General features: G+C 43.6%; 3 protein-coding genes across 11 annotated transcripts in view; all 3 read right to left on the bottom strand.

The window, feature by feature from the left end:
* Positions 1 to 8,553, bottom strand: part of LOC310709272 (uncharacterized protein) — a 29,879-nt gene extending 21,326 nt beyond the window's left edge. For all 7 annotated transcript variants that reach the window (XM_083508645.1, XM_083508644.1, XM_083508646.1 and 4 more), the window contains exons 1-3: positions 8,404 to 8,553; positions 1,941 to 2,136; positions 877 to 1,013 (exon numbers count right to left, since the gene is read on the bottom strand). In XM_083508645.1, coding sequence (XP_083364771.1) covers positions 877 to 1,013; positions 1,941 to 2,136 — 333 coding nt within the window. In that variant the 5' untranslated portion in view covers positions 8,404 to 8,553. The remainder of the gene's footprint in view (positions 1 to 876; positions 1,014 to 1,940; positions 2,137 to 8,403) is intronic.
* Positions 1 to 25,096, bottom strand: part of LOC310710274 (uncharacterized protein) — a 982,430-nt gene that overhangs the window by 232,588 nt on the left and 724,746 nt on the right. The window lies entirely within an intron of this gene.
* Positions 16,637 to 25,096, bottom strand: part of LOC310710285 (putative ferric-chelate reductase 1) — a 29,233-nt gene continuing 20,773 nt past the window's right edge. Inside the window, exons 13-18 of one of the 3 annotated variants that reach the window (XM_083511128.1) lie at positions 23,475 to 23,572; positions 21,297 to 21,355; positions 19,931 to 20,068; positions 19,802 to 19,827; positions 18,470 to 18,756; positions 16,637 to 18,130 (exon numbers count right to left, since the gene is read on the bottom strand). In XM_083511128.1, the coding sequence (XP_083367254.1) occupies positions 18,667 to 18,756; positions 19,802 to 19,827; positions 19,931 to 20,068; positions 21,297 to 21,355; positions 23,475 to 23,572 (411 nt within the window). In that variant the 3' untranslated portion in view covers positions 16,637 to 18,130; positions 18,470 to 18,666. The remainder of the gene's footprint in view (positions 18,131 to 18,469; positions 18,757 to 19,801; positions 19,828 to 19,930; positions 20,069 to 21,296; positions 21,356 to 23,474; positions 23,573 to 25,096) is intronic. The other 2 variants (XM_083511127.1, XM_083511129.1) reach the window with 2 other exon arrangements.

Here is a 25,096-nt window from a genome sequence, read left to right as displayed (position 1 = left end):
ACATGAAATTGATTTTCATACTTTGCAATTCGGCTTTTAGTGTTGATATTAACTCAAAGTTTCATAAAATTTTGGCTGGGAGTTTTTAATCTATTTAAGAAGGTGTTTCCAGAATGTTCCCTAATTGCAAGCCACCTGTAGGATAGCACCAGGTACTGACCACTAACTGTCAGGTGCCAGCAAACATTGACTGCTATCGCATTTCAGCTACCAGATACCATCAAAACCAATGTATGCACAATGCCACCATTAAACATCAAATATGTGCTGGATATTCAGTTTTCAAGAATATTTGCCATTAAAATCCACACAGGAAAATTTTGAGAAGCAAATTTATCCCAGCTCTATAAACACTTGTGTCCTTGGCAGATGCCCTGGCGGAAAACTGCCTTGCCTATCACAAATAGTTTGGTTATGAAAAAGGAGGAAGACGGATACCGTATTTTTCCATCTATAAGATACCCCCATGTATAAGACCCCCCTATTTTGGGGGACTCAGTTTTAAAAAAATAAGGAGAGATGGCCCAAAGTTGTTCAGCCTGTCCACCCAGTCAGCTGTGGGCAGGAAACACCCCCCAGATCGCTGCCCGCTCACTGTGGCATCGGGGGAAGCCGCGCTCCAGCCAACCAAATGGCTGGTGGCGCCTCACATCTCCCCGCCCCCCATGCCGCTATCCGTGTATTGGATGACCCCAGTTTTTTGACATGATTTTTGAGTCAAAAAAACCTCATCCAATACATGGAAAAATACGGTACATCTTCCGTATTTTTAAAGAAAAGGAAGAAACAGAGCGATGATACATTCTGTTTTGAGGCTAATGAATACCACTCTGGCACCATCAAGAAAGCAATTTCTCATGTTAAATGAACACATACCGTCATGTTGGCACATGGGTAGCCTTGCGTATTTGGATCCCTGATGCGAAACATGCCAACGGGAACATTGCCATCAATTTCCCGAGCCTGTACCATAAATGCTGTGAATCCAGCAGACGACGTTCCTTCTAGAGTCACTGGGGGAAACCAACAGATAAATTTAATATAAAGGCTTTTAACAGAGTTAAACTACGCATCAGAAATTTCCCATTTGATCGCTTGGGTCTTTCATTTTTGCAGAGCAGGTTTGTCTCGGTCAGAAACTTTACTGGCTAAGTGATTGCAGCATTTGGAAAGCCAGGATGATTTACATCCATGGCAGTGAATAGCAATTGCCTCTGAATAGCTTCAGGAATCAGATATGTTCGCATCTCCAGTGTGTCTTCTGTGAGTTCATTACATCAAAGAAACACCGCTCTCATGAACAGGCCACATGCATCGGCATTTATTTCCATTTCAAGTTTGAGTTTAAATACCCAGGAAGAAGCTCAGATTCTCTGCTCAGTAACTCCTGTGTTTTTTCTGCACTGTGGAATTACAGCATTCAAACAACTAGACTCCACCACAGAATCCTGAAATATATTTTGCTACATAACCTAACTTCAAAGAACAAAACGGTACAATAATCTAGCTGTAGCACCTTCCTATTTAAGGAATTCCCCAATCCAGAACATTTTTGTCTAATATAGTGCATTTTCACTAATATATGCTCTAATACATGATTTTTTGACACATTACTTAACCAGAAAGCTACAATTACTTAACAAGAAAATTTGGAGAAGTGTGAATTTTGATGAATGGCTGTGTTTTGGTTCTTGCTTTGTTCTGGAAGTGCAAGTCAAGTCATTTTATTATGGTCAATGACCAGTATAAAAATTTAAAAAAAATGCCAATTACAAAATTTAAAAGCTCAAGGCAAGGTAAAATAATAGAAAAGCACATATACATGAAAGAGCAGTTCTGGAAGTACAAATTTGGTAGTTTTGCTTTTTTAAAATGAACTGAATCACATTTCTCCACCATCCCTACTCTGATCTATAACTTTAGCAGGTTATGTAATGTACCTTGTATTTCATTTCCTGGATCGTATCTATCAAATGATACAGAGACGACATAAGGGGGAGTAGATGTTTGTGGGCCTCCTCCACAATTCGGCAACATGGAGAAGCAATCTATTGAAACATCTTTGTATGGAAATCCAAGGGTGTTGGGCAGGAAGACAGCACAAAAAATGACCACGAAGGAATAATACTTTTCCATCTGAAGAAAGAGAATAAAGCTATTTATAAGAAGGTGGAGGAGCCATGATTGACACCAATGTACAAAGAACATTTAATTCAGTTAAATGTTAATGGTAATAAGAGTATGCAACTTTGTTATATTCAGTTTTTTGCTTAATTATGATTATATTAGTAAAAGTAATTTTATTATGGACGTAGCACTTTTGATAAGCAAACCTTACCTATTCAAACTGGACCTTGCTTGTGTATTTAGTATGTGAAAACCTCAATAGTATTTCTGTATTACAAGAAGGAGACCCAAGGACAAGAGGAACGAGTCAGTATTTTTGTGTCGTCAGTTGCTCAAATCCTCAAAAACCCAAAGTACAGTGCTGTTTCGGCTTCCACTGGACCTCACCAACTTTATTAATCCAAACTAAGTTTCACCAGATATGTGTGAGCTTTAGTATATATCTCCCACTTTTAGAGACCTGAAAATCCCAAGAGGCAGGCTTGCTCAAAATGGCCTCGTGGTCCAAATGGAGTAGCATAGCAGACCAAGAATGGCATACTGTGTGCATCAGTTCAGCTCTATGGATCTTGGTAAAGTTTCAGCAATAATAGTATATATTGTTAAAGCTATGCATTGTTATTATTTAATCCCATGTTGCTAATCTCCCTGCTCCCCCAGTCATATGAAGCCCATATTCAATGAATTAAGAAACAGTTGACTTTTTCTGAACTTGCCTGCCTGACAGAACTAATCAACACAATAGTTTATTAAGGCAACCTATAACCATAGAGGCTGTTTATAGTTCTGGTTTAAATGCCAGAGGGCATTATATCTTGTAGTTGCCACAGAATAAGGGTGTCACACGTGCTCCCTTAAAACAGGGAGGTGGGGAATCTTTGAAATATTAGGGAATTAACCTAGTGTCTGTAAGAAATATGCAGACATCATCTTTGAATCTCTTTTCTTTAAATAAACAGCTGCTTGAGACAGTCATGTTAGCTGGCAAAATCCACGAGGCACTCAGAAAGAAACTTTAGAATGGTAGGTTGAATTGCTGAAGGGCACTCCTGTCTGTAATTACCAAATTATGGGGTGCTGTTCTGAAGGGAAGCAGGTGGGGAGAAACCCTCTTGGGAATTAACCCTCTGATGCCTTAAGGAAACAGTTGAGGAAATAGTTCTCTGTCTGGAAAGAAAACTTTGGAACTGGACCCGACCAAAGAGGGTAGGCAGAAGCAGTAGAAAGAATGATGGAAAGTCACAACCCCACCAGGAATTTAAAGCACATTGCTTCCTCCAGAGAATCATGGGAAGTGAAATATACTCAAGAGTCGAGAGTGGATTTCATGCTCTTTATTCAGCTCATAGTGGTGAGGAATGGAAGTTCCCCTAGAATGTCTGCTTTATATACATTATTTACACAATGGGCCCCATGTGATTGGCTAATTCCGGGATTCACCTGTAGGCCAATCAGGTTGCGGATTCACTTCCACCTGGAGCTGGATTGGGTGGCTCCTGTAGACCAATCATACTGCTGCATTCTGGACCCTATTGTTCTAGGACCAATCAGACTGCTGCATTCTGAATCCTATTGTTCTAGGACCAATCAGACTGCTGCCTTTTGGATCCTATTCAACTCAGTACATAACAGGAAGTGTGGTTTACCCCTCAGAGCACTACAATTCCCAGCATTCTTAACATTTCGCACCTGGGCATAGCAAGGATTTTTGTTAGGGGGCAGGCCTTTTGTTAGGGGGGCAGGACCTCAATTTGCTATGTATTTTTATTGATTGGGGGGCAGCTACTCCTCCTTGCCCTCACCCTTGGCTACACCCATGATTTCCCAGGATCCTTTGGTGGGGGGAGAGCAATGTTCTTTAAATGTAGGATGTGGGTGTAGCTGGTGGAATGAAACATGTTTGTGTCTGTTCTTCATTTAGCTACTTAGGTAGCAAACTGTTCATTCACATTTTCATCTTCAGTCGTATATTGTTGGCTGGGTTTATTTAGTTTACAGCATGTTATGGTTTAAGAAAAAATATATATGAAAAAGTTATATAGATGGTATCCAACACCTGGTAAATTAGCTAAAATATACAAATTAAAATCGAGTAGGTGTTGGAAATATAAAGAGAATAAAGGTACCTTTTTCCATATGTGGTGGGCCTGCAGTAAGATAAAGGCTTACTGGGAAATGATACATAATGAATTGAAAAAGAGTTTTAAGATAGCTCTTGTAAAAAAACAAAACACAAAAAACACCCCAGAAGCTTTTCTTTTAGGCATTATGGGATTGGAGTTACCTAAGCACCATAAAATTTTATTTATGTATGCAACCACTGCTGCAAGAATGGTATTTGCCCAAAGATGGAAAGAGGAAGATATCCTATCGAAAGAAGAATGGCTACAGAAACTAACGGAAAATGCAGAAATGGCCAAACTTACTGGAAGAATAAGAAATCAAGATAACAAAGTCTTTAAGGGGGAATGGAAATCATTTATTGAATATTTTCAAATTCATCGTAAACAAATTAAGACATTAGCATGATTAATGTAAAATGTGCAATTTTTTTTAAAAAAAGAGAGAAATGGATGGATATAAAATAGATTTAAATTGAGATATGTAGGAAAATAGAGTAAATATAAGGAACCACAGAAGGAGGGAGAGGGAAGTCGAAATATGATATGTAAAGATGATTCTGTTTGAAATGTTTCTCATAAATGAAAATTATAAATAAGAATAATAAATATTTAGTTTCATTCTTTCTGCAAAGGAGGGCTGGCCATGTGTCGTGTTTCCTAAAAGTGTATCAAAAATTGCTCAGGAATTCTCAGAGGTCATGTAAGAGAAGGCAGGAGGAAGTGGATTGGATATCCACAAGTCACCTGACTTCCTAGGTAAAAGAGTTCTACTAACACCTGCAATTCCAACTTCTGTGAGCTGTCATGGCAATATAGTGAGTAAGTAATCAGTATTCCCAGTTTAAGCCCTGAGTTAGAGCTCTCTTGAAACCATTTTCATCTGACTCATAAAGCTTGTATACTTGATTCTGTTCTAATTATAGTGCACCCAAATGCACTTTAAAAACAGGAGTTAGTGCTTCTGTTTCTCTTAGGTAGTGAGTCTGTCTTCCCACACTAATTGTCACACTACTAGTGACACACACACAATATATGTGTAGTTGCATGGCTGATTCAGTCCTCAGATTTGAGACTCTCCTCATGTTTCAGATGGGCATTTTGTTTATTTACATTTATTCAGTTAGACAAACATTCATCCATTAACTTATTATAATTATTAAAAGTGCCCAGCAACTCCTTTTTATTATTGCAAATGTTGCTCTGGCGAATGGACAGGGGGAGGCATTTTGTAACGACACAGAGACCAGTCGAATCTGTGCTGTTCACTGACAGCTTCGGCAGCGAACTAACAGAACCAGTTCCAATTAAGTTCAGTCCCAGGCACAAAATTGTTGGTCCAACATGAAGCCGAAAGTTCTTCCAAAGTGTTTTGCTGCTCAAATTAGTCTGCGTGCACCCATCGATACTCTGACTCCATTGCATTCAAATTAGCTGGTCTGGAAAAACTGGTAAACAGGAATGCTGCTTAAGATACTCAATAGATTTACATGCTCTGGCTTGTCACCAAATAAATGACAGACTCTGGGGAAAGTCTTCTTGATCCTTCATTTCTGACTGGGAGCAGACTGGCTGTAAGTTATGTGGCGGCTTGGATGCAGGAATTAAGCTGGGCAAAAATGGTGAAGTCTTACAAAACACTCTGTTATACCCTCCAACATTTCTTTTTTAAACTGGAGATGTCAGGAATTGAACCTGGAACCTTCTGTATGGAGAGCATGGGTGGCATCCAACTAATGTGCTATCACCACAAGGAACTTGCCTTGTTCTCTCCCTGCTCATGCTCCACATCATCCCCATATCTGCTCTAGAGGGCTGAGGGAACCTCCAGAACTATTTTAGGGGTGTGTGCAGGGGCGGAGAGGCATAATGTCCTGTTGCACAAGCAGAATTCCCTGAGCTGAAGGAACAAGTTAGCTGGGTACCACCCTGTGTGTTCAGCCACTGAACTGTGGTCTTTCCAGGCATGTCACAACAGTTCTCCAATGGGCACCTTGAATCACACTCGCACAACCACATCCCACACAACAGCAGGACATGTTCCCAAAATCCTTGCATTAAAGATTCAACAAATGCAAAATACAGTGGTACCTCGGGTTAAGTACTTAATTCGTTCCAGAGGTCTGTTCTTACTCTGAAACTGTTCTTAATCTGAAGCACCACTTTAGTTAATGGGGCTTCCTGCTGCCGCCGTGCTGCCGGAGCCCGATTTCTGTTCTTATCCTGAAGCAAAGTTCTTAACCTGAAGCACTATTTCTGGGTTAGCGGAGTGTGTAACCTGAAGCGTATGTAACCCGAGGTACCACTGTATATTGAACACATACACGAAATGGTCCCCAAGCAGTGGAAACTCATTCTTACATCTCAAGTACAGTGGTACCTCGGTTCTCGAACATCTCTGTTGACGAACGTTTCAGAACCCGAACGGCCAAAACCCGGAAGCAAATGCTTCCGTTTTCAAACACGCCTCAAAAGTCGAACAGCTTCCACTGTGTGTTTTTCAATTTTCTCAGTTGAATTTGCAGGTGGCCCTTTGCACCTCGGTTTTCGAACATTTCGGAACTTGGATTACGTTCAAGAACCGAGGTACCACTGTATAGGCCAGATATGTGGCTCCGATTCCTGCCATCTCAGCCTATCAGCACAGGCAAAGGTGGAAGGCCAGAAGAAGGGATGGGAAGTATTGCTTATCATGAGACCTTTTGCTGACTTTGACGCAAGCCAGGCACTGGGACCTTTGACATAGGGCCAGCTATATTGCAGATGGAGGAGATGGAGGAGAAGTTATTCTCTATCACAGTCCAATTCCAATGACCCTGTTGGAGATCAAGGCAGCCTTTTCCCTAGGACCATCACTCAGGTAGGAGATCTTGATCTCTGACAACAATCCCACTACCGTTGCCATGCTCCCAGTGTCTCCAGAGGAGAGGCAATGCGTATCCACCCAACAACACCAAGACCAGTGGAGAGATAGAGTTTGGGTTGACCTCACACTCCATGACTTACTGCTTAGACCCTCCCCATGAGGAAATACACTTCAGTGAAGTGTAGGCACGAGTATTCAGTGTAGCTAGTGTAATAGTTCTTTGGAGGAAGTGGGGTCAAGGGAGTCTTGGCAGCCAGGAAGAGAGGCCCAGTGTATAGACTAGCCACTGCAGAACCACTCTAAACATCGACCCGTCTTATTCACAGTCCTTCTCCTGTGGGACAGGGAGCGGTCAACTCAGAGGTTGTGTTCTGGACAAATTTGCACATCTGTCTTCGGTGTTCAGTAGGATCCTTCATCTTGCAGGGGATCTCACATGTCTTCTGGCCTGAATTGCGTTGGCAGAACTCTCAACAGGCGTTTCCGGGCCCAATATGAAACGTATACTTTGGGCGATCCCACTTTCTTCCAGATGCATGAAGATTACCAGGAGGGGCCCACAATGAATGCACCCGAACAGGTCTGTGGGCCTGTTTCTCGGTCACAGCAACAACCCACACTTTTTTCAGCTGGTTGGACTAGGCTAGCAATGTTGTGCAAGGAAATCCAAATGCAAATTCAGATTGAGAAAGAAATGTGTATATTTACCACCTGAGAACTTGCACAATTCGGAATGAAAATAAAGAGCAATTTTGTTGAAGTAAAGTAATTGCCTGCATTCTTCAGATACATAGAGATAATTCCTGCTTAAGGCCATTGAATTTTATGTAGGAAGTGGAGGCATTAAGATTTCTCTTCCTTCAATGAACTGTATGTTTCCATATTCTTTCTCTTGCTGTTAACAGAATGTATGCCCAATTGCCCATCAATCTTCACATTTAACTTGGCTTGACTTCATAGGACTATATACACCATAAACCTGCATTATCTGCATTAACTTTTCTCAGCTACTTGATCCTCAACATCTCGGTTTAACCCCTCAGTTAATAGTAACAACAAATACCTTAAACATGCACTCAGTTATGTCACTTTTCCATCCCAAACTTTACTTTCTGAATAAAATACAACCCGAACAAGCCAGTTTGGGTCCACCTATTGGGGTTCAATATCAAAGCCTGGCTTTATTCTCCAGTTGAAAACATTTCAGTCAAGACATTCCATTAAGTACAATTCAGTGTCTATGAAAATCAATGGTACAAGGGGAAACTGTTTAGAATTCCAGCAACCTACCTTAATAATCCTGTTTCTGGTCAGCCTTGGTACTTGTGGCTCTGTCCTGCAACCTTGTAGTGTAGGACTCTGAGAGCAATGTAACAAATAGCAGGGAAGAACTGGGTGGCTCAACCTGTCGCAAGGCAGAGGATGGAGAACAGCCCATTAATGACACCTCAGCCTCCACCTCAGAAATTACCACATGGCAAATGAAATCATCTATGGCAGTAGTCATTCTTTCCCTGACCATGAAGACACTTTCCTTCCTTCTGTGATCTGCAAAGGTTGATATTTAAAATTGCTTCTTAAATTTGCTGCTTAAAGTTGTAACAGTTTGCCAAATCAAAGCTTCAGGTTTGTTATGTTGTTTTCAACTTCCCAAAGTCTTTCTCCTCACAGTGGGGAAATAGAGCAAACCTGTACCCCAAAACTGACAACTTTAAAGCTGTTTCTATTTTAGCTGTAAGCCACCTTGAGTCCCTGACAGGGAAAAAGGCAGGATGTGAATAAATACAACATTTACTACTAATCTGTGCCATTTTCTGTCAGGTGTTACAAGGAAGGGACACCACAGGAACTAATCTACATCTCTTCCAATGTCTGGTTTGACCCTAATTCTCACATTTTACTCAAGTGTTGTTGTTGGGGGGGGTTTTGTATCCACAATCCACTCATACTTTTGGGGTTGTGCACAGGTGTAAATCATGTGGCCGGTATAAAACAGCTTTGCAGCATATGGTTATTTTGAGCTTGTGGTAAATACCTTAGGGGTGTGTAGCTACAAAATGGAGTTTGATGTGTGAAGTGAGCTTCCTAAAAACAGTGAGCCCACCCAGGAATGGCTGTGGGAGGGGACACTGTTTTTTGCAGCTCAGCCTACATAATCCTGGTAAGAGAATATTGGCAGCAATGCCATTCAGCTGTTTGGGAATTGGATTTAGTCTCTGTAGTCTTTCGTTCCTCAAAAGAGCAGGTTGGTGCCTTTCTCCTGACCTGGCTTGAATTGGAACAGCAACAGAGCTGTTTGACAGTGGAATTTGCTGCCAAGGAGTGTGGTGGAGTCTCCTTCTTTGGAGGTCTTTAAGCAGAGGCTTGACAACCATATGTCAGGAGTGCTCTGATGGTGTTTCCTGCTTGGCAGGGGGTTGGACTCGATGGCCCTTGTGGTCTCTTCCAACTCTATGATTCTAACCCTAGCTGCAGTGTGTGAAGATTTGTGTGTTTCTGGATCAAAGCCTACAGGTTTCTTTTGATGAAGCAGAGACCATGTTACTTCTCACTTTCCTTTAAATGTCAGCTTTCCCATGCTCCCAAAATGACCGTGTCTCCAACCTGATGCCCTTCAGCTGTTGTCAGAATCCAACTCCCATCAGCCCCAGCCAGGGAAAATGGGAGTTGTGGTCCAAAACATCTGGAAGACAGCAGGTTGGGAGAAGAGTGAGTCTGTGTCGTGTTCCTAGCTGAATGAACTCTACTGGATAAGCTTTGTTTCTTCAAGTACAAAGAAACCTTTTTGAAACATAAGGGACAGTTCTGCTGAAAGGAAGGAACCAGGATCGCCTTTTCTAGGAAATGTTGCAAGAGCTCTACCTGCTGCAATCATGTGCACATAAAGTCATAAGTATTTCCTCTTCAATGGGTGCCTGTGAGCTTCAAGGATGCATCATAATTTTAACAGGGATGACTTACTTAGCACTTACAGAAGACAAGTGTTGCTGACATCAGTTCGTAAGTTGCTATAGCAGCTGTTAGCCAGAGCAGTCAACACCTTCCCCAAACACATAAGCGATGTACCCTGTGGGTTATTCCTCTTCTGAAGATATGCCAAAAGGCAGTGGAGGTTTAGGGTCAGTTTTCCTTCTCCTAGATGGGCTATCTTCCCAGGTTGACGAGCCACATCACTTCCCCCTACAGCACATGCAGAAACTGCTTTCTTGACTGTTGGGCCTCCTAGTGGTTTGCTCAATCTGCCAGATCCTGTTTACGCATGCAAGGAAAGTCCCTAACTCACCAAGTCCCTAACCCATTGGCTACCTCATCTGATTTAGATGGAGTCAAAGCTGTTTCCCAGGGTGTGGCCACTGTCCCATTCTGACAGCTTCTAGGAGCCACAAGTGAAAGATGAATGGGGACCATAGGTGAACAAACTACCCCAGAAGGAGTATGACGTGCCCTCCACTAGAGTTACTACCCCTCCCCTAACACCCTGTAAACCCTGTGCAAAATATATATATAACAAACTTGCAGAAGCCCATGGACCCACGTACCTACGGGGCCGCCTCTCCTGGTATGCCCCGCAGAGGACCTTAAGGCCCACAAATGACAACATTTTGGAGGTCCCAAGTCGCAAGGTGGTTAGATTGGTCTAAACTAGGGCCAGGGCCTTTTCTGTACTGGCCCTGACTTGGTGGAACACTTTGTCAGAAGAGACTAGGGCCCTGCTGGACTTGACATCTTTCCGCAGGGCCTGCAAGACAGAACTATTCCACCTGGCCTTTGGTTTGGACTCAGACTGACCCTTATGTTTCCCTTCCCTTATGGTTTTGATCTATGGGCTATTATTAAAATGAGGCTGCATTTTAAATTGTTTTCCCCGCACATTATGTTTTTACTGTAATTTTACTGGTGTTAGCCGCCCTGAGCCCAGCTCTGGCCGGGGAGGGTGGGGCATAAATAAAATTATTATTCCATGTACTTGGGCTTTTGCAAGTTGGACCTTATGAGCAGTGCTATTTTTCTAGAAAAAGTGGTGCCGGAACTCACCATGATCACCTCCCTTATTCTTTTAGAATGCCAATGGCGCCCAGCTGAGAGGTGCTGGAACTGAGTTCCGGCAAGTTCCGGTTGGAAAAAAAAGCCAAGTCAAGAGTATGACCTTCATGTGACATCATCATAACTAAGTAAGCTGGATGCCTCATCCCATGATGTCAGGAACCAGACTAAAGGGTATTGCTCTGAGGAAGAATGGTGGGAGCCCCCCTCTCCCTCTGCTCAAGGGCCTAATCCTGAAGCTCCTCTGGAGCAGGAGGATAGTATCGACCTAGAGCAATGGTTTGTGGAAGGACACAGTTTGGGAACTGAGCTGGGAGAAGAGCAAGCAAGGGAAGAGGAACAGGAAGAGAGAGAGATGGTTGATTCTCCCTCACTAGAAAGTGTGCATGCCATGAGCCTGAGAGCCAGGTGTCTGGATAGGGCAGCCTCTCAGAAGGATCAGTGGTGGAGGGATCACGTGGTGAGGAGATGGGAAGACGGAAGCAACTAGAGGGAAGTGGGAGGAACTCAACTGGGAGCACCTGCACGGCAAAAATGGATGCTGAATGTTTGTGCTGTGTTCAATAAAGCTCTCTGTTGCTGCAAAAGACTGCTTTCGCTTTGTGCTGTTATCTACAGAGAGGCGGAAGGTAAGCCTTGACACATAAGTAGAGTAGATGTCCTCCTCCCTGTTAAGTGGGGAGGTTGCCTCTGTGCTGCGCAAGCAGGACTCTTGGAGGCAAGATGACTTACTTGCCAACCCTGCAGAAGGAGAAGAGCTGGGTGTGTGGCCACTGTGTACAAAACCTATTATCTCTCCATCACTTGCCATCCTGTGCTGCAATCGCTCAGGTGATACCAGATCATTGTTTCCAAAGGAACAACACAGGGCAACTTGGCTTTCTGTCATTTTTATCCTGAAATTCAGCCTGTGCTCTGCTGGCTCCGAAATCAGTTTCATTGAAAGTGCTTTGAGGCATGTCCAGCCAAGCGTCACTATGTCTTAATTTTAAGACATGACTGCCAAGAGGTGCGGCTTGGAAACACAAGGAAGCCCAAGCAAATTGTGCTGTATTACACAAGTTTATGTTAAGTTACAGCACGGATCAACAGCTGTTGTTTCAATAGAGTCATCCAGTTGCTTCTTATAAAGATGTGGATTATTAATATAGGGTTATGAATGCATTGGTAAGATTACAAAGCTGACTGAAAGAACCCAGTTTGACTTCCTAGTCAGAACTGGCCAATTGTAACTAACCCTGCCATTAAATCAATTTTTAACACAGCGCTGCTCCTGCTTCTTGTTTTGAATAGTTTTCAGTGAGAATGTGAGGCCTACATCAGCAAAAATGCTCATTCAAACTTTGAACAGGATTAACCTGTGGATGTACAGTGGTGCCTCGCAAGACGAAATTAATTCATTCTGCGAGTTTTTTCGTCTTGCGAATTTTTCGTCTTGCGAAGCACCACTGTCTTCAAATCACCAAAGTCTTCAAAAACCTCAAAAAAGGCTACCACACCGCGTGCTATGAGTTGCTCCTCGAAGTCAAGTCGCAACTGCACCTCTTCAAGCAATGCACCCTGGGTATTAATGGTTTTAAGAAAAAGGAAACAAACTTGCAAGACGTTTTCGTTTTTCGTCTTGCAAAGCAAGCCCATAGGTAAATTCGTCTTGCGAAGCAACTCAAAAAACGAAAAACTCTTTCGTCTTGCGAGGCATTCGTCTTGCGAGGTACCACTGTAGATAATTTCAGTAGTATGGGTCAATGTTCACTCCCAAGGCATTCTTTATTTCCTCAGGAGGAAAAGAAGGGGAGGTCCAGTCGTGTAATGTTGGATACCATCCAAGGGGCATAGCCTTCTTCTCCTCCTCAGTATAACATTATTTGCCATTTCTTTTATTGGGGTGCTGGGCTCCCTGAGACACCCCGACCCTGCAGAAAATGTTCTCTGGGGTCCTGCTGGCCATCTTTAGCATGGGGCAGCTGCAAAAATAGATGAATGCAGTCCTCCGTTCCACCAAGCGGGATACGATGAGACATTATTACAGTGATTTGGTCTTTGATAATATTTTGGATTTTTTTTCCAACAAAAGTTTTCCTGCTGCAGAGGTGACAGACTCAGAGACTGGCATGTGAATCCCTAACGTTCCTGCGACAGCAGCAACCCTCTGTCCTGTGGGATGCCCTACATTTGCTGTATCAAGAAGGATGGGTTAATGATGATGATGGTTGTATTTTTATTCTTTGTAACCAGGCCGCGGGTGGCGCTGTGGGTTAAACCACAGAGCCTAGGACTTGCCGATCAGAAGGTTGGTGGTTCGAATCCCCGCGACAGGGTGAGCTCCTGTTGCTCGATCCCTGCTGCTGCCGCCAACCTAGCAGTTCGAAAGCATGTCAAAGTGCAAGTAGATAAATAGGTACCGCTCTGGCGGGAAGGTAAATGGCGTTTCTGTGCGCTGCTCTGGTTCGCCAGAAGCGGCTTAGTCATGCTGGCCACATGACCCGGAAGCTGTACGCCTGCTCCCTCAGTCAATAAAACAAGATGAGCGCCGCAACCCCAGAGTCGGTCACAACTGGACCTAATGGTCCCTTTACCTTTACCTAACCAGGCCATCTGATTGGATTGCTGCAGCCACTCTGCCCAGTTTCCAACAAATATAATAAAACATCAAAGACTGAAAACTTCCCTACACATTATCCTGCTGGTCCAGCTCTGGATGCTGGAACTAGTAACTCCAAGATCCCTACACTCTCAACCTGTCTCAGGTTGTCAGAGGCATTTCCCTGCATTGCAGTTTGTTGGGCCAGATGACTCTCAGGGTCCCTTCCATCTCTACAATTCTTCGATTCTCTCCACTACCAATAATTTGAATATTGCTGTTCTCATTGTACAGTACTGATTTTCTGTTTTCCAGATATCAAAAGTCTCAGTACATCTGAGGAAATGAAAGAAATGGCAAGAAAATAAGGTACTGACTAAGAGCAACTCCATACGAGAGAGGTTTCGCAGGGACAGCGGAGGGAGAAATAATAACATTGTGAGCTCGTATAAAGTTCTCTGTAGCTGCAGAAAAGAGCACATAATACATCAACAGTTTGTTTTGTGCTCATGATATTGTTGACCAGATTTAACATAATCTGAAGCCCAAAATGTAGATACTTTAAGAGGAGAGCTCCTTCTGTCAGAGGATTATAACAGATTGCTAATTATCTGTATTTAACACATGAATGCCAGCAATTACTACTTCCTTGGCCTGGAGGATGTGAGGTTGCCAGCAAGCTATGCAATGAGGCAACAATGATTAGTACAAACAATAGCGAATACCTATAATCATTATTGTGTTAGCTTTTTAATGGCCATGGATGGATGGCAAATTATGAAAGGGGTCTCCTGTCTTACCAACAGAGGAAGAGAAGTGACGCACAGTGATGCACAGTGTAGGAATCTTCATCCTATTTCAGGGTTTGTCCATTTCCTCCCTCATCAAGGATGTGCTGTGGTTCTCTAGAGCAGTGTTTCCCAACCACTGTTCCGCGGCACACTAGTGTGCCGCGAGATGTTGCCTGGTGTGCCGCGAGATGTTGCCTGGAGGGAGGCGGGCGAGTCGGGCGGCGAGAGGCGGGGCGGCGAGGAGAGGCCGCCCAGCGCGGGGCTCTCGCCGTCTGCCTGCCTGGCTGCCTGCGAGCTCGGCGGGCAGCGCCTCCGTCCGCAGCGCCCGCCTTGCAGCTCTCATTCCCTGCCCCTGCCAAAGCTCACCCAGCCAAGCCGCGCTCTCCTTCCTTCCTGCCTCGCTTTGCTGCCTCCTCCCCCCCCACCCCCAAAGCTTGGAGGTTCCCTGGCAAGGGGGAGGGAAAAAAATTGAAACTTACACTTTCGTGCGTCCCTCCCGGCGTGACGCTGCGCGCTGACGTCACGGGGCTGTAATGGTGGTGTGCCTCGAGATTTTTTTCATCAAACAAGTGTGCCTTTGCCCAAAAAAGGTTGGGAAACACTGCTCTAGAGATTAGCAGATCAAGTTGCCTTATATCCTGTGGGATAGCTCAGACAGCAGAGCATAAGACTCTGAATCTCAGAGTCCTGGGTTCGAGCGCCACGTTGGGCAAAACGATTCCTGCATTGCAGGGATTGGAATAATGACCCTCACGGTCCCTTACAATTCTATATTATCAGATCACTGGCCCACCAAGGCCCAGTGTTGCTGCACTGACTTTTAGTAGTCCTCCAAGGAATGGTGGGACGGCCGGCGAGTCTTTCCCAGCCCTATACAACAAAGGCTACAAAACAGAAGAGAATAATAAAAAATCACTTTCGTTTCCAGGCTTGTCCCTTCGTAGTCAATACTGGCTCCCCCTTCTCACAGCTTTATATATTTAACCTGGGAAAACAGGTTTAAAAAATAGTGAAGAATGAAGAAACAATATGGGTAAGATCAACACCACACACAGGAAATATATGGGATATAGAACTCCTCTTGCGGGGGAGGAATTGTTGAATGTGTTCATTTGAATGGAAGTCAAAAACTCTGTAGCTGTCAATAAGGGATTAAGATCAAAACTGAATGTAATTGGATTAATTAAGACTCGGAAGCAGGATGAAATAAAATCATCTCACCTTGAAATCTAGCACGCAGGAAGTCGTACAAAATGTATAATTGGCTTTATAATTGATATATATTTGAATTTGAATTGTAATTTGACATTGGTAAAATGTGGTTTATATTGGATTTTAATAATTAATATTTATAAAATAATAAATAAATACAGTCATACCTCAGGTTAAAGTTGCTTCAGGTTGAGCATTTTCAGGTTGCACTCCGCGGTGACCCGGAAGTAACGGAATGCATTACTTCCGGGTTTTGCCGCTCGCACAAACGCTCAAAATGACGTCACATGCATGCACAGAAGTGGCGAATCGCGACCTGAGCACACACGGGTTGCATTCGCTTCAGGATGTGAACAGGGCTCCGGAATGGATCCCGTTTGCATCCAGAGGTACCACTGTAATAGTGAACTACTGCTATGGAAAGAAGAGATGGAAAGTTCCTGCTATTTTCCCTTCTCTCCTCCATAGCAACTTGGGTGAGAATGAGAGGAAGGATTCCAGTTGTCCCACCTGCCCTTACAGCCTTGACTGGGCTGACCCTACTATTAGGCAGAGTGCAGCGATGGATGTGCTTGGTGGGGGAATTGGGTAACAATAATAGCTCCAACCACTGCCCCCAAGCACCTTGAACTGTGCCCCCTAAACTAGGCTGCTGGCCTCAAGTGTTGATCTCAGTGCTGAAGTTAAGATTCAATGGCTGGTTGGGTTGCAATCTGTATATGGACCAGGAAGGGGCTCCTTCTTATTCTTTGCATCAGATACCAAACATCTTGGGCAGCAACTCTCCAAATCCTAAAGAGTTATAACCAAGCTTCCTGAGCTTCTCTGAGCTGTTTGTGTAGGGAAGTTGTAGGAAAACAGAAGACCTGCTTGCATTTGCAAGAGAGAATGCCACTTGTCGCTCAACGAGACTTTTATTTCAACAGATGCAAAAAGAATTGCATTTAATCATATAAAATCTGAACAGTACAAAAGGAATATTTTAAAATCAGCATATGAATAATAATACAAAAGTTGATCATAACATTGATGCTGGTGTTTTGCTCTGGATTATTACAGACGTAAGAATTAACATGCTATACCAGGCCAAGGTCTACATAGCCAAATGGACCGTTCCCACTGGGGCTGTCAACAACCCAGGGGGGAAATGGAGCTCTCCTCCCCTCTTTCTGGCCACTGTTGCCAAGAAGAGAATAGGATGGGTAGCTCAATCAGTTAGAATGTGGTGCTGATAACTCCAAGGTCGCATGTTTGATCCCCGTATGGGACAGTTGCACATTCCTGCATCGCAGGGGGTTGGACTGGATGATTCTCAGGGTCCCTTCCATCTCTACAATTTTATGGTTCTATGTATTCAGAGACAGGTGGGGGGGCGGTGAGGCTAAACAGCAAGTGCTATCTTGTGGAGGTAGACCACAAAATTCCCCTTGGACATTGTTGAGGATTGCAGATTGAAGGCAAATAACACATTGCAGGCATGTGGGAGGCAAAAAGAAGAAGTCCTCTCTTCTGTGCTGGATGGCTGGAATGAGCAAGCAGCAAGGAAGAGGATGAAGAAGAGAGAACGAGGCTCAGGTAAGGGGCAGCCAGCCAGTATTGCATTTAGATTGCAGAGCCAAATGGATTCTAAATTCATAAATCTGTGCTTCGACAGCTATCATGATTAGTGTTACATGTGAGACATCTTTCTATTGCTAACGGTTTTTGAACACTGGCACAGAGTTGTAAAATGTGACAAAACATTTGCAGCTTGGGACGATCCGAGGTCTTGCCAATGGCTGCTGGACTAGATCAGTAATTTAAGGACAGCAAAACCCTGGGAGAAAACATTAAGAGAGTAATGTGATTAATTTGGGGGTTGTCATAATTAAATATATGCCATGCCCCAGTAATTGTTCACTGATGAAAGAGCTCCCTAGCACAACTCATGTCAAGAAATGTGACCACAGATTGTGTTCTTCCTCTGAAATGAATGGAGCAGTCTGCAGAGGCGAGAGATCTGTGTTTATCTCCATGCAGCTGACCACACAGGCACTGCAGTCTTAATCAGACATGCATTCCAAAGCAGCCAGTAGGGTTTACTTGCAAATAAATGTTTGCAGGGTTGCAGCCTCAGCGTGGTAGAAAGAGCGTGTTGATTGTACTTGCATTTGTCAAGTTAAGGGGAATACTGTAGTACTTAGAATTTGTCTGAGAGTGAAATTGTAAATCCAGCCTTAAATTTAAAGTAACAGAATAACTGATTAAGATGGCATCATAAAAGAAGGGGGGGGGGAGTTTCTCTTGCCATGGCTTGAAAAAGAAACCCTACCAATATCCAAATCCGGTACGTCAAACATGGTCAGGACTGAAGATGCATTTCATGTCAACACACTCACGCACTTGGGATCTGCCATACAGTGGTGCCTCGCAAGACGAAAAGAATCCGTTCTGTGATTCTCTTCGTCTAGCGGTTTTTTCGTCTTGCGAAGCAAGCCCATTGAAGGATTAGCGGATTAGCGCTATTAGCGGCTTTTAGCAGCTTATCTGCTGATCGGATCAGCTGATAAGCGGCTTAATGGCTTAGAAAAAGGGGGGGAAGGGAAAAAAAACCAGCAGGAACTCGCAAGACATTGTCGTCTTGCGAAGCAAGCCCATAGGGAATTCGTTTTGCGAAGCACCTCCAAAACGGAAAACTCTTTCGTCTAGCGAGTTTTCCGTCTTGCAAGGCATTCGTCTTGCGGGGCACCACTGTATTTGGCTTCATTTGTAAATTAGTTTCCTTCAGAATCATTATCAGACAACTTTCATGATCAGTGTTGATGCCTTTCAACAAGTAGTTGGTACATCCAGGTAGACAATTGCACAGAGGAGGTCGGAAATTTCTGTCTGGGTAGAAAAAGAGCAGAAGCGATTTTCATTCTTCCTCCAAACGGGAAACCGATTTTAAGAACTTCCAATACCTATAAGCAGAGCTATTAAAAATGCCAGGTTGCCACACAGGTACAACAGCAGCAGTATCACTTCACTTTTCACCTAGAAAGGAAACAAAATTAAAACAATGAAAATTCTGCTTAACAGTTATACGTTTTTGAATTTTATTTCCGCAGTTTGTACGCAGCTTAATCACAATCTCTATGTGATATACAGTTTGAGATATTCCATGAGAAAGATCTGTTCACTATACAGTGGTACCTCAGGTTAAGAACGTAATTCATTCTGGAGGTCCGTTCTTAATCTGAAACTGTTCTTAACCTGAAGCACCACTTAACTAATGGGGCCCTCTTGCTGCCGCTGCACCACTGCTGTGCGATTTCTGTTCTCATCCTGAAGTTCTTAACCCAAGGTACTATTTCTGGGTTAGCAGAGTCTGTAACCTGAAGCGTCTGTAACCCGAGGTACCACTGTATTCCTTTTGAACGGCTCATCGATGTTCATAAAAAAGAGAGAAGACCTAATAACTGTGGCCTGGCAAGTTTGTCAACACCACCTGCCCCCTTCCTGAAGCAACTTAGCTTTTTTAGGCTTCCTCCAGACTTTTTTTGGGGGGGGGTATTATTCTGCAAAATGCCATTGATGCAATAATACTGCATTAGTGGTGGGTTTATACTGGACTGTCCACATGCCATTCCACATTATTAGTTTTTCTGTGATGCTGCCCCAATGTTGTTGGATTCTTGCTGTCTGGAAGGGCACTCATGTGCTATAGCCAAACAAAAGCAGGCCAAATAAATAAATAAATGCCAGAATATTTGTGATTGCAAGGTTTCAACAGGAAGTTACAGGATGCACACCGACTGGAAACAAAGTAGTATAACTGCCTCCAAACTTTTGCAGGTGCACATATAAGCACTCCAATACTCTCTTGAGCACAAATCATAATACATGCATAATAAAAATAATGCCTGGAGGGTTCCTTAAAGTGGGGCGGAGGAGGATCGGAACCCCATACATAGAGTTAGCTAGCAACATTTTCAATATTGTTTGGTTTTCCCAATAACCTTCTGGTTTAGAGCTTCCACTCAAGTAGAAATCTAAGAAAACAAAACACTGATAATGACTGCAAGAACAAAAAGATTACCTTGGTGTTTGAATCTTCATACATTTCTGTAAAGCACAAAGCAAAACAAAAAACAGGAATGTTATTAATTCCTACTTGCGTGCTTTGTTAAGAAAAGCTTTTTATACATAGATCCGAATCAAGCTTCACCTTTCTTTTTCAACCACAGAGTTACATCCAACAGGATAGCAGCTAAGAATTCCCAGGCCACAAAGCCTCCCATTGTTTTAACCATCCATTGGCTAGGAGAGCTGCTGAGCATCTGCAGTCCCAGAAATATGGCGGCAACTAAAGGAGGAAGAGGCGAGGCATTAGACCTTTCTATGATCTGGTGCTTCCAAATGGAAACTTAACACCACAAAGAGGTTGCTTTAGCAACAGGGTTGGGACATTGTTGTTTTTAACATCAAATTTTCCTCGCAAAGATAAAATCTGAATCAAATAGGAGGGGGGGATTTAGGGGCGGCATATTGGCATCCACGACATTGTGTGAACATTGTTGCATGAATGAGGAACACTGATGCCACAGCATCTGATACCTACAAACGCATGTGGAAAAATAGCCTGTTGGAGACACACTGGCTGGTTATTTTTAATAAAAAAATCTAGGCGTAATATTCAATGCATTTCGTCCCCCAGCTACAGGACGCAAATGGTACAGGAGAAGTTTTATCACCACCCCAACCGGGTTCATAAAGTGTCCCTGAAATCCTGCCTCCTTGAATTTTTATATTTTGGGTCGTGCTCCGACTTCCGCTTGCACAATGGAAATGTTTCCATCTCTCTCTGTGCATGCCCTGCACCCTCCCCAAATCTGCTGGGGGGGCATTGTGAGAAAACTCCAGAACAAAATTAGGAGGCACATTAACAAGAAAGGACACAAGCCTTGTACAAGCAAAAGGTCTTCTACACAGGCGAAGAGTGAGTTGAATACTGCCTTATAAACATACATTGGGGTTTTTTGACCACTTAAAACTGTCAGGCCTTTCCACAGTCTGAAGATTCCTCCCCAGTCTACAGAATTTGCAGGACTCCCAGAAAATAAGAAGTAAAAATACAGTTATACCATTATCTCTGTAATATGGGTATACAGTATGTCCTGTCTGACTTTTGCAAACGTTAACCTGGAGCCCTTGCAACAGAAATGGCCCACTTGTACTTAGGTTTCTCTGGACAATGCTAAGCTAGAATCTTTCTTGTTCAAAACAAAAACAGAGATTCCCTGCAGCCTGATTTTGAACAGACAGTGTTTGGAGCTAAGTCATGCCAAGTTTTGCTTATGTATATTACCTGCTATTGTGTTCCAGGTATCTACCTATTGCTGGAGTTTCTCAGTATGTGTCCTGAGGACTAGGGTGTTAACATTCCACTCCAGCTGCCGACCTAATTTTACTGAGGTGGGTGGCATCTCATTCTGTGCAGCATCATCTTAGCCTTGTGCCTTTCTAGACTGCCTTCCACAGTGGGAATCGAGCATCCTACTTGTAAGTTGCAACAGAAGCACCCATCCACTTACCTGCCAAAACTTTGATGACTAATGCGTTTAGCATGTGAAACCAATTAAAAATAAACCTCCTGTTGGTGCAATGCAAAACACTGTTAGATATCTTTGCTCTCCCAAGGAGTAAACATCAGCTGGTTACATCATGCCTACTCTGTCCATTGCATTCTCCTCGTGGCGGAGCAGACTTTGAGAGGGCAGTAAGGTTCAGTTCCACTAAATAGGAGGTGGAGAACTCATCTAGCACACCTATGGCTACCACTGGGGGAAATGGAGCACAGCCATGCTGCTGTTAGCCTATTGAAACATCTTCAGAGGGCATGTGCCACTGACTACAAATTGGTGGGGTGCAACAGCAGCGAATGCTGGTGCCTTCAAGTTCTGCTTGAGGACTTCCTATAAAGTATCTGGCTGGTCTCTGCTTGAAACACAATGATGAATGAGATGGCTCTTTATTCTGCTCCAGCAGGCCTCTTTTTAGGCACACCAGTGTATTCAATTCACATTCCAGATTTGTTTTCTGTAAGTCCTAAAGGCACCGCACCAGAGCAAAGCATTATCTTTCCCAAATGCAATAGGGGTTGGTTTGTTTTTACTGTGAGCCAGAAAACAAGAAGGCACTGGATGTAGTCAACAACAGCGGGCCTAGCTAAAAGGCTTGAGTTACACAGCAGTGATTCTGACAATGCTGTGTAACTCAAAGCCACTTAAAGTACATCTCACAGGGAGAGTGTAAGGGAGACAGCATGCAAGACACCTACTAGTCCCTCTTCCCCAACATACATATGCATAGACACAGAGAGCTATCACACGACTGGAGAACCTGTGGCCCTGTAGACATGGTTGGACACCCAACTGCCATCATCCCTAACCACTGGCCATGCTGACTGGGGATGATAGGAATTGGAGCCCAAGAACTTCTGGAGGGTCGCACAGATTCCCCAACTCAGATTCACCTTCCACATTGGGTGCCAAAAAGATCTTGCAAGCTGGCCACCATCCATGCCTTGTGCCAGGAATTCCATTGCTACTCCTGGCACACTGCACAGTTGGCAAAACACAGAGCTATGGAATCAGGATCTCATTGTTATCTAGTTCTAGAAGGGCCAAGGCCTTGCCTTCAGCCCCATTAGCTTTGCCTAATCCCAGATATGGTTGTGAACTGGTTTTGGTTGTAATAAATAACAAGATGAAAGAAAAAAAATTATTAAAAGATGATCCAAAAAGAACTCCCTTAAGAGAATCAAGTCTTTTTGTCTTAAGACAGTTTTTAAAAGAATATTCCCCCCCTCAAAATTATAAAAAATAATTCCAGTAGTACCTTAAAGACCAACTAAGTATAAGCTTTCTAGGCATGAGCTTTTGTGTGTATACACATTTCTTCAGATACTCTGAAACGGAGGTCGCTACAACCTTGTTGATGACTGTTAATGATGGCAGTTGGTTCCACAGGGAAGGGCAAGGGATTTTTGAAGGGATAGATGACCAAAATTAGCTTTAGTGTGTATAACGGGACATGAATCCAATATCTCTATTCAGACCAGGTCTCTCCATAGTTTTTAGTTTGGTAATGAGTTGTAACCCAGCAACTTCTCTTTCAAGTGTATTTCTAAAATTCTTTTGCAATAAGACAGCTACTTTAAGATATTGGGAAATGGAAGTGTTCTCCTATTGGGTTCTCTGTTTTATGATTCCTGGTGTCCGATTTATGTCCATTTATCCTTTGGCGTAAAGATTGTCCTGTTTGTCCAATATAGAGAGCTGAAGGGCACTGTTGGCATTTGATGGTTTTGGTTGCTCAGTGGCCATGCAGGTAGCTCACAAAACAGGTGCCAGAACACCCCTAAAAGGTGCCAGAACTCCGTTCCAGTGAGCTCTGATTGAAAAAAAGCTCTGACTATGAGAAATAAATGGCTAAAAATAACACTTGTCTGTATTTACAATTTTGCTCAGCACAATTAAAAATCAAGAAAACCCTATAATTTCAGTGCTTCTGAAATGATAATGGGAAAGGGTAGCTTCTGCGAACCTCGCTGAGATCTTATGATGAATAAATTTTTCCTCTTCCACAGGCAGTTCTGAAGTAGCTAGCATCCAGCTGTAACTGTTCTGCCCGTTTAGCGTATAATGCTTCTGCAATTCAAGGAAGCATTTATTTATTTTTACCTCATTAATTACATTTGATGTACTGACCGGTTATCTTGAAGAGATGGTCGGAAAAAAGCTATGGCTGGTTGAATCAAAGAGAGAATCGTGACAATGCATCCAATAACAGCATGAGCTCCTGCACTCTGTCAGAGAGAAAAGGGTATGAGTCCTATTTACGCTTTGCAAATGCTACGGAAGCCACCTCTCCTTTAGAAAAGGCTGCATCTTAATTCTTCTTGTAGGAAATCCTTGTTCGCGTACAATATCCTTGCAAAGGGACCTTGGGGAGGCAAAGAACATTGTATAACGGACGATTCCCAACTGACAATTCCCAGGTAAGATCCTCGCCCTATTGTGTGGGCAGGTAGTCCCTCCCCCTACCTGGCCTAATCACCTTGGCAACGCCTCCCCAGGTGGGATTGGGCAACTGGCTGAGGTAGGCGGAGACCTCCAGGTCTCCCACCTGGGGAAGGCGAAGCCAAGCCTGTGCTAAAGGTGCCACATAGGGTCCAGGGGGCTGTGCACGACCACACAAAGGGCGCCCCCCCATTTAATGTGGGGAGCGGTCATTGTATAACGGAAAAGGTAGCTGCCGACCATAAGTAGAAGTGGTCAGTCAGCTATTTCTCTGTACAGTCACTCAGGAAGGTTTGGCATCTCTTATCATGCCGCTGTTTCCGGGGCATTTTTAGATGAAGTTTCCTTAAAAAAAAAAAAACAACCACTGCATGGACGTCAGACAGAATAGACTTACCAATCAATGCAAGCAAAAAACAACAAAAACTGTGCATCCGCCCATACTTAATTGCAGACTAATCAAAGTCTGGGGACAGGGGAATTAGGAGATGAAATGTTGATGCAGAAGCACATTTTGGTCGAGTGATCGTATTTAAATAATCCAATGTAATTAAATATCCAGCAAATTCTTATATATATAAAAAAAAAACCACTTGAATGAATGGCATAGAATGCATAACTGCAGGGCGTGCTATCTAGATATTAAGTCTAATATACATCTATTCTGGGCAAATTTAAACTGCAATCACAAAAAACACAATTACGAGTAAGTCCCAATGCTGTGGGTTAAACCACAGAGCCTAGGGCTTGCCAATCAGAAGGTCAGCGGTTCGAATCCCCGCAACGGGGTGAGCTTCCGTTGTTCAGTCCCAGCTCCTGCCCACCTAGCAGTTCGAAAGCACGTCAAAGTGCAAGTAGATAAATAGGTACCGCTCCGGCGGGAAGGTAAATGGCGTTTCCGTGCGCTGCCCTGTTTCGCCAGAAGCGGCTTAGTCATGCTGGCCACATGACCCGGAAGCTGTACGATGGCTCCCTCTGCCAATAAAGCAAGATGAGTGCCGCAACCCCAGAGTCGTCTGTGACGGGACCTAATGGTCAGGGGCCCCTTTACTTTTACCTTTACCCAATGAACAGTTCAGAAGCATGCTTGCTTATGAGTAAATATGCAGAGGATTGTGCTGAAAAAAATCCAACACTTTCTGCACCCTCAATATACCATGTAGGTCCCTGCTGCTAACTCAGAGGTGTCTTACAGTGTATGTGTGTTGCATGTCTTGTTGGCTTTGGCTATAGGCTGCTGGCAGTCTGCTTTGGAGAAGGGTAGCAAATTAGTCCCTGCTCTTTCATCAGCCTCCTTCATCACCCTTCAT

The sequence above is a fragment of the Podarcis liolepis genome (assembly GCF_965112155.1).
Source record: "Podarcis liolepis genome assembly, chromosome: 6".
NCBI lineage: Eukaryota > Metazoa > Chordata > Lepidosauria > Squamata > Lacertidae > Podarcis > Podarcis liolepis.
This window is presented reverse-complemented; position numbering and strand designations above follow the sequence as displayed.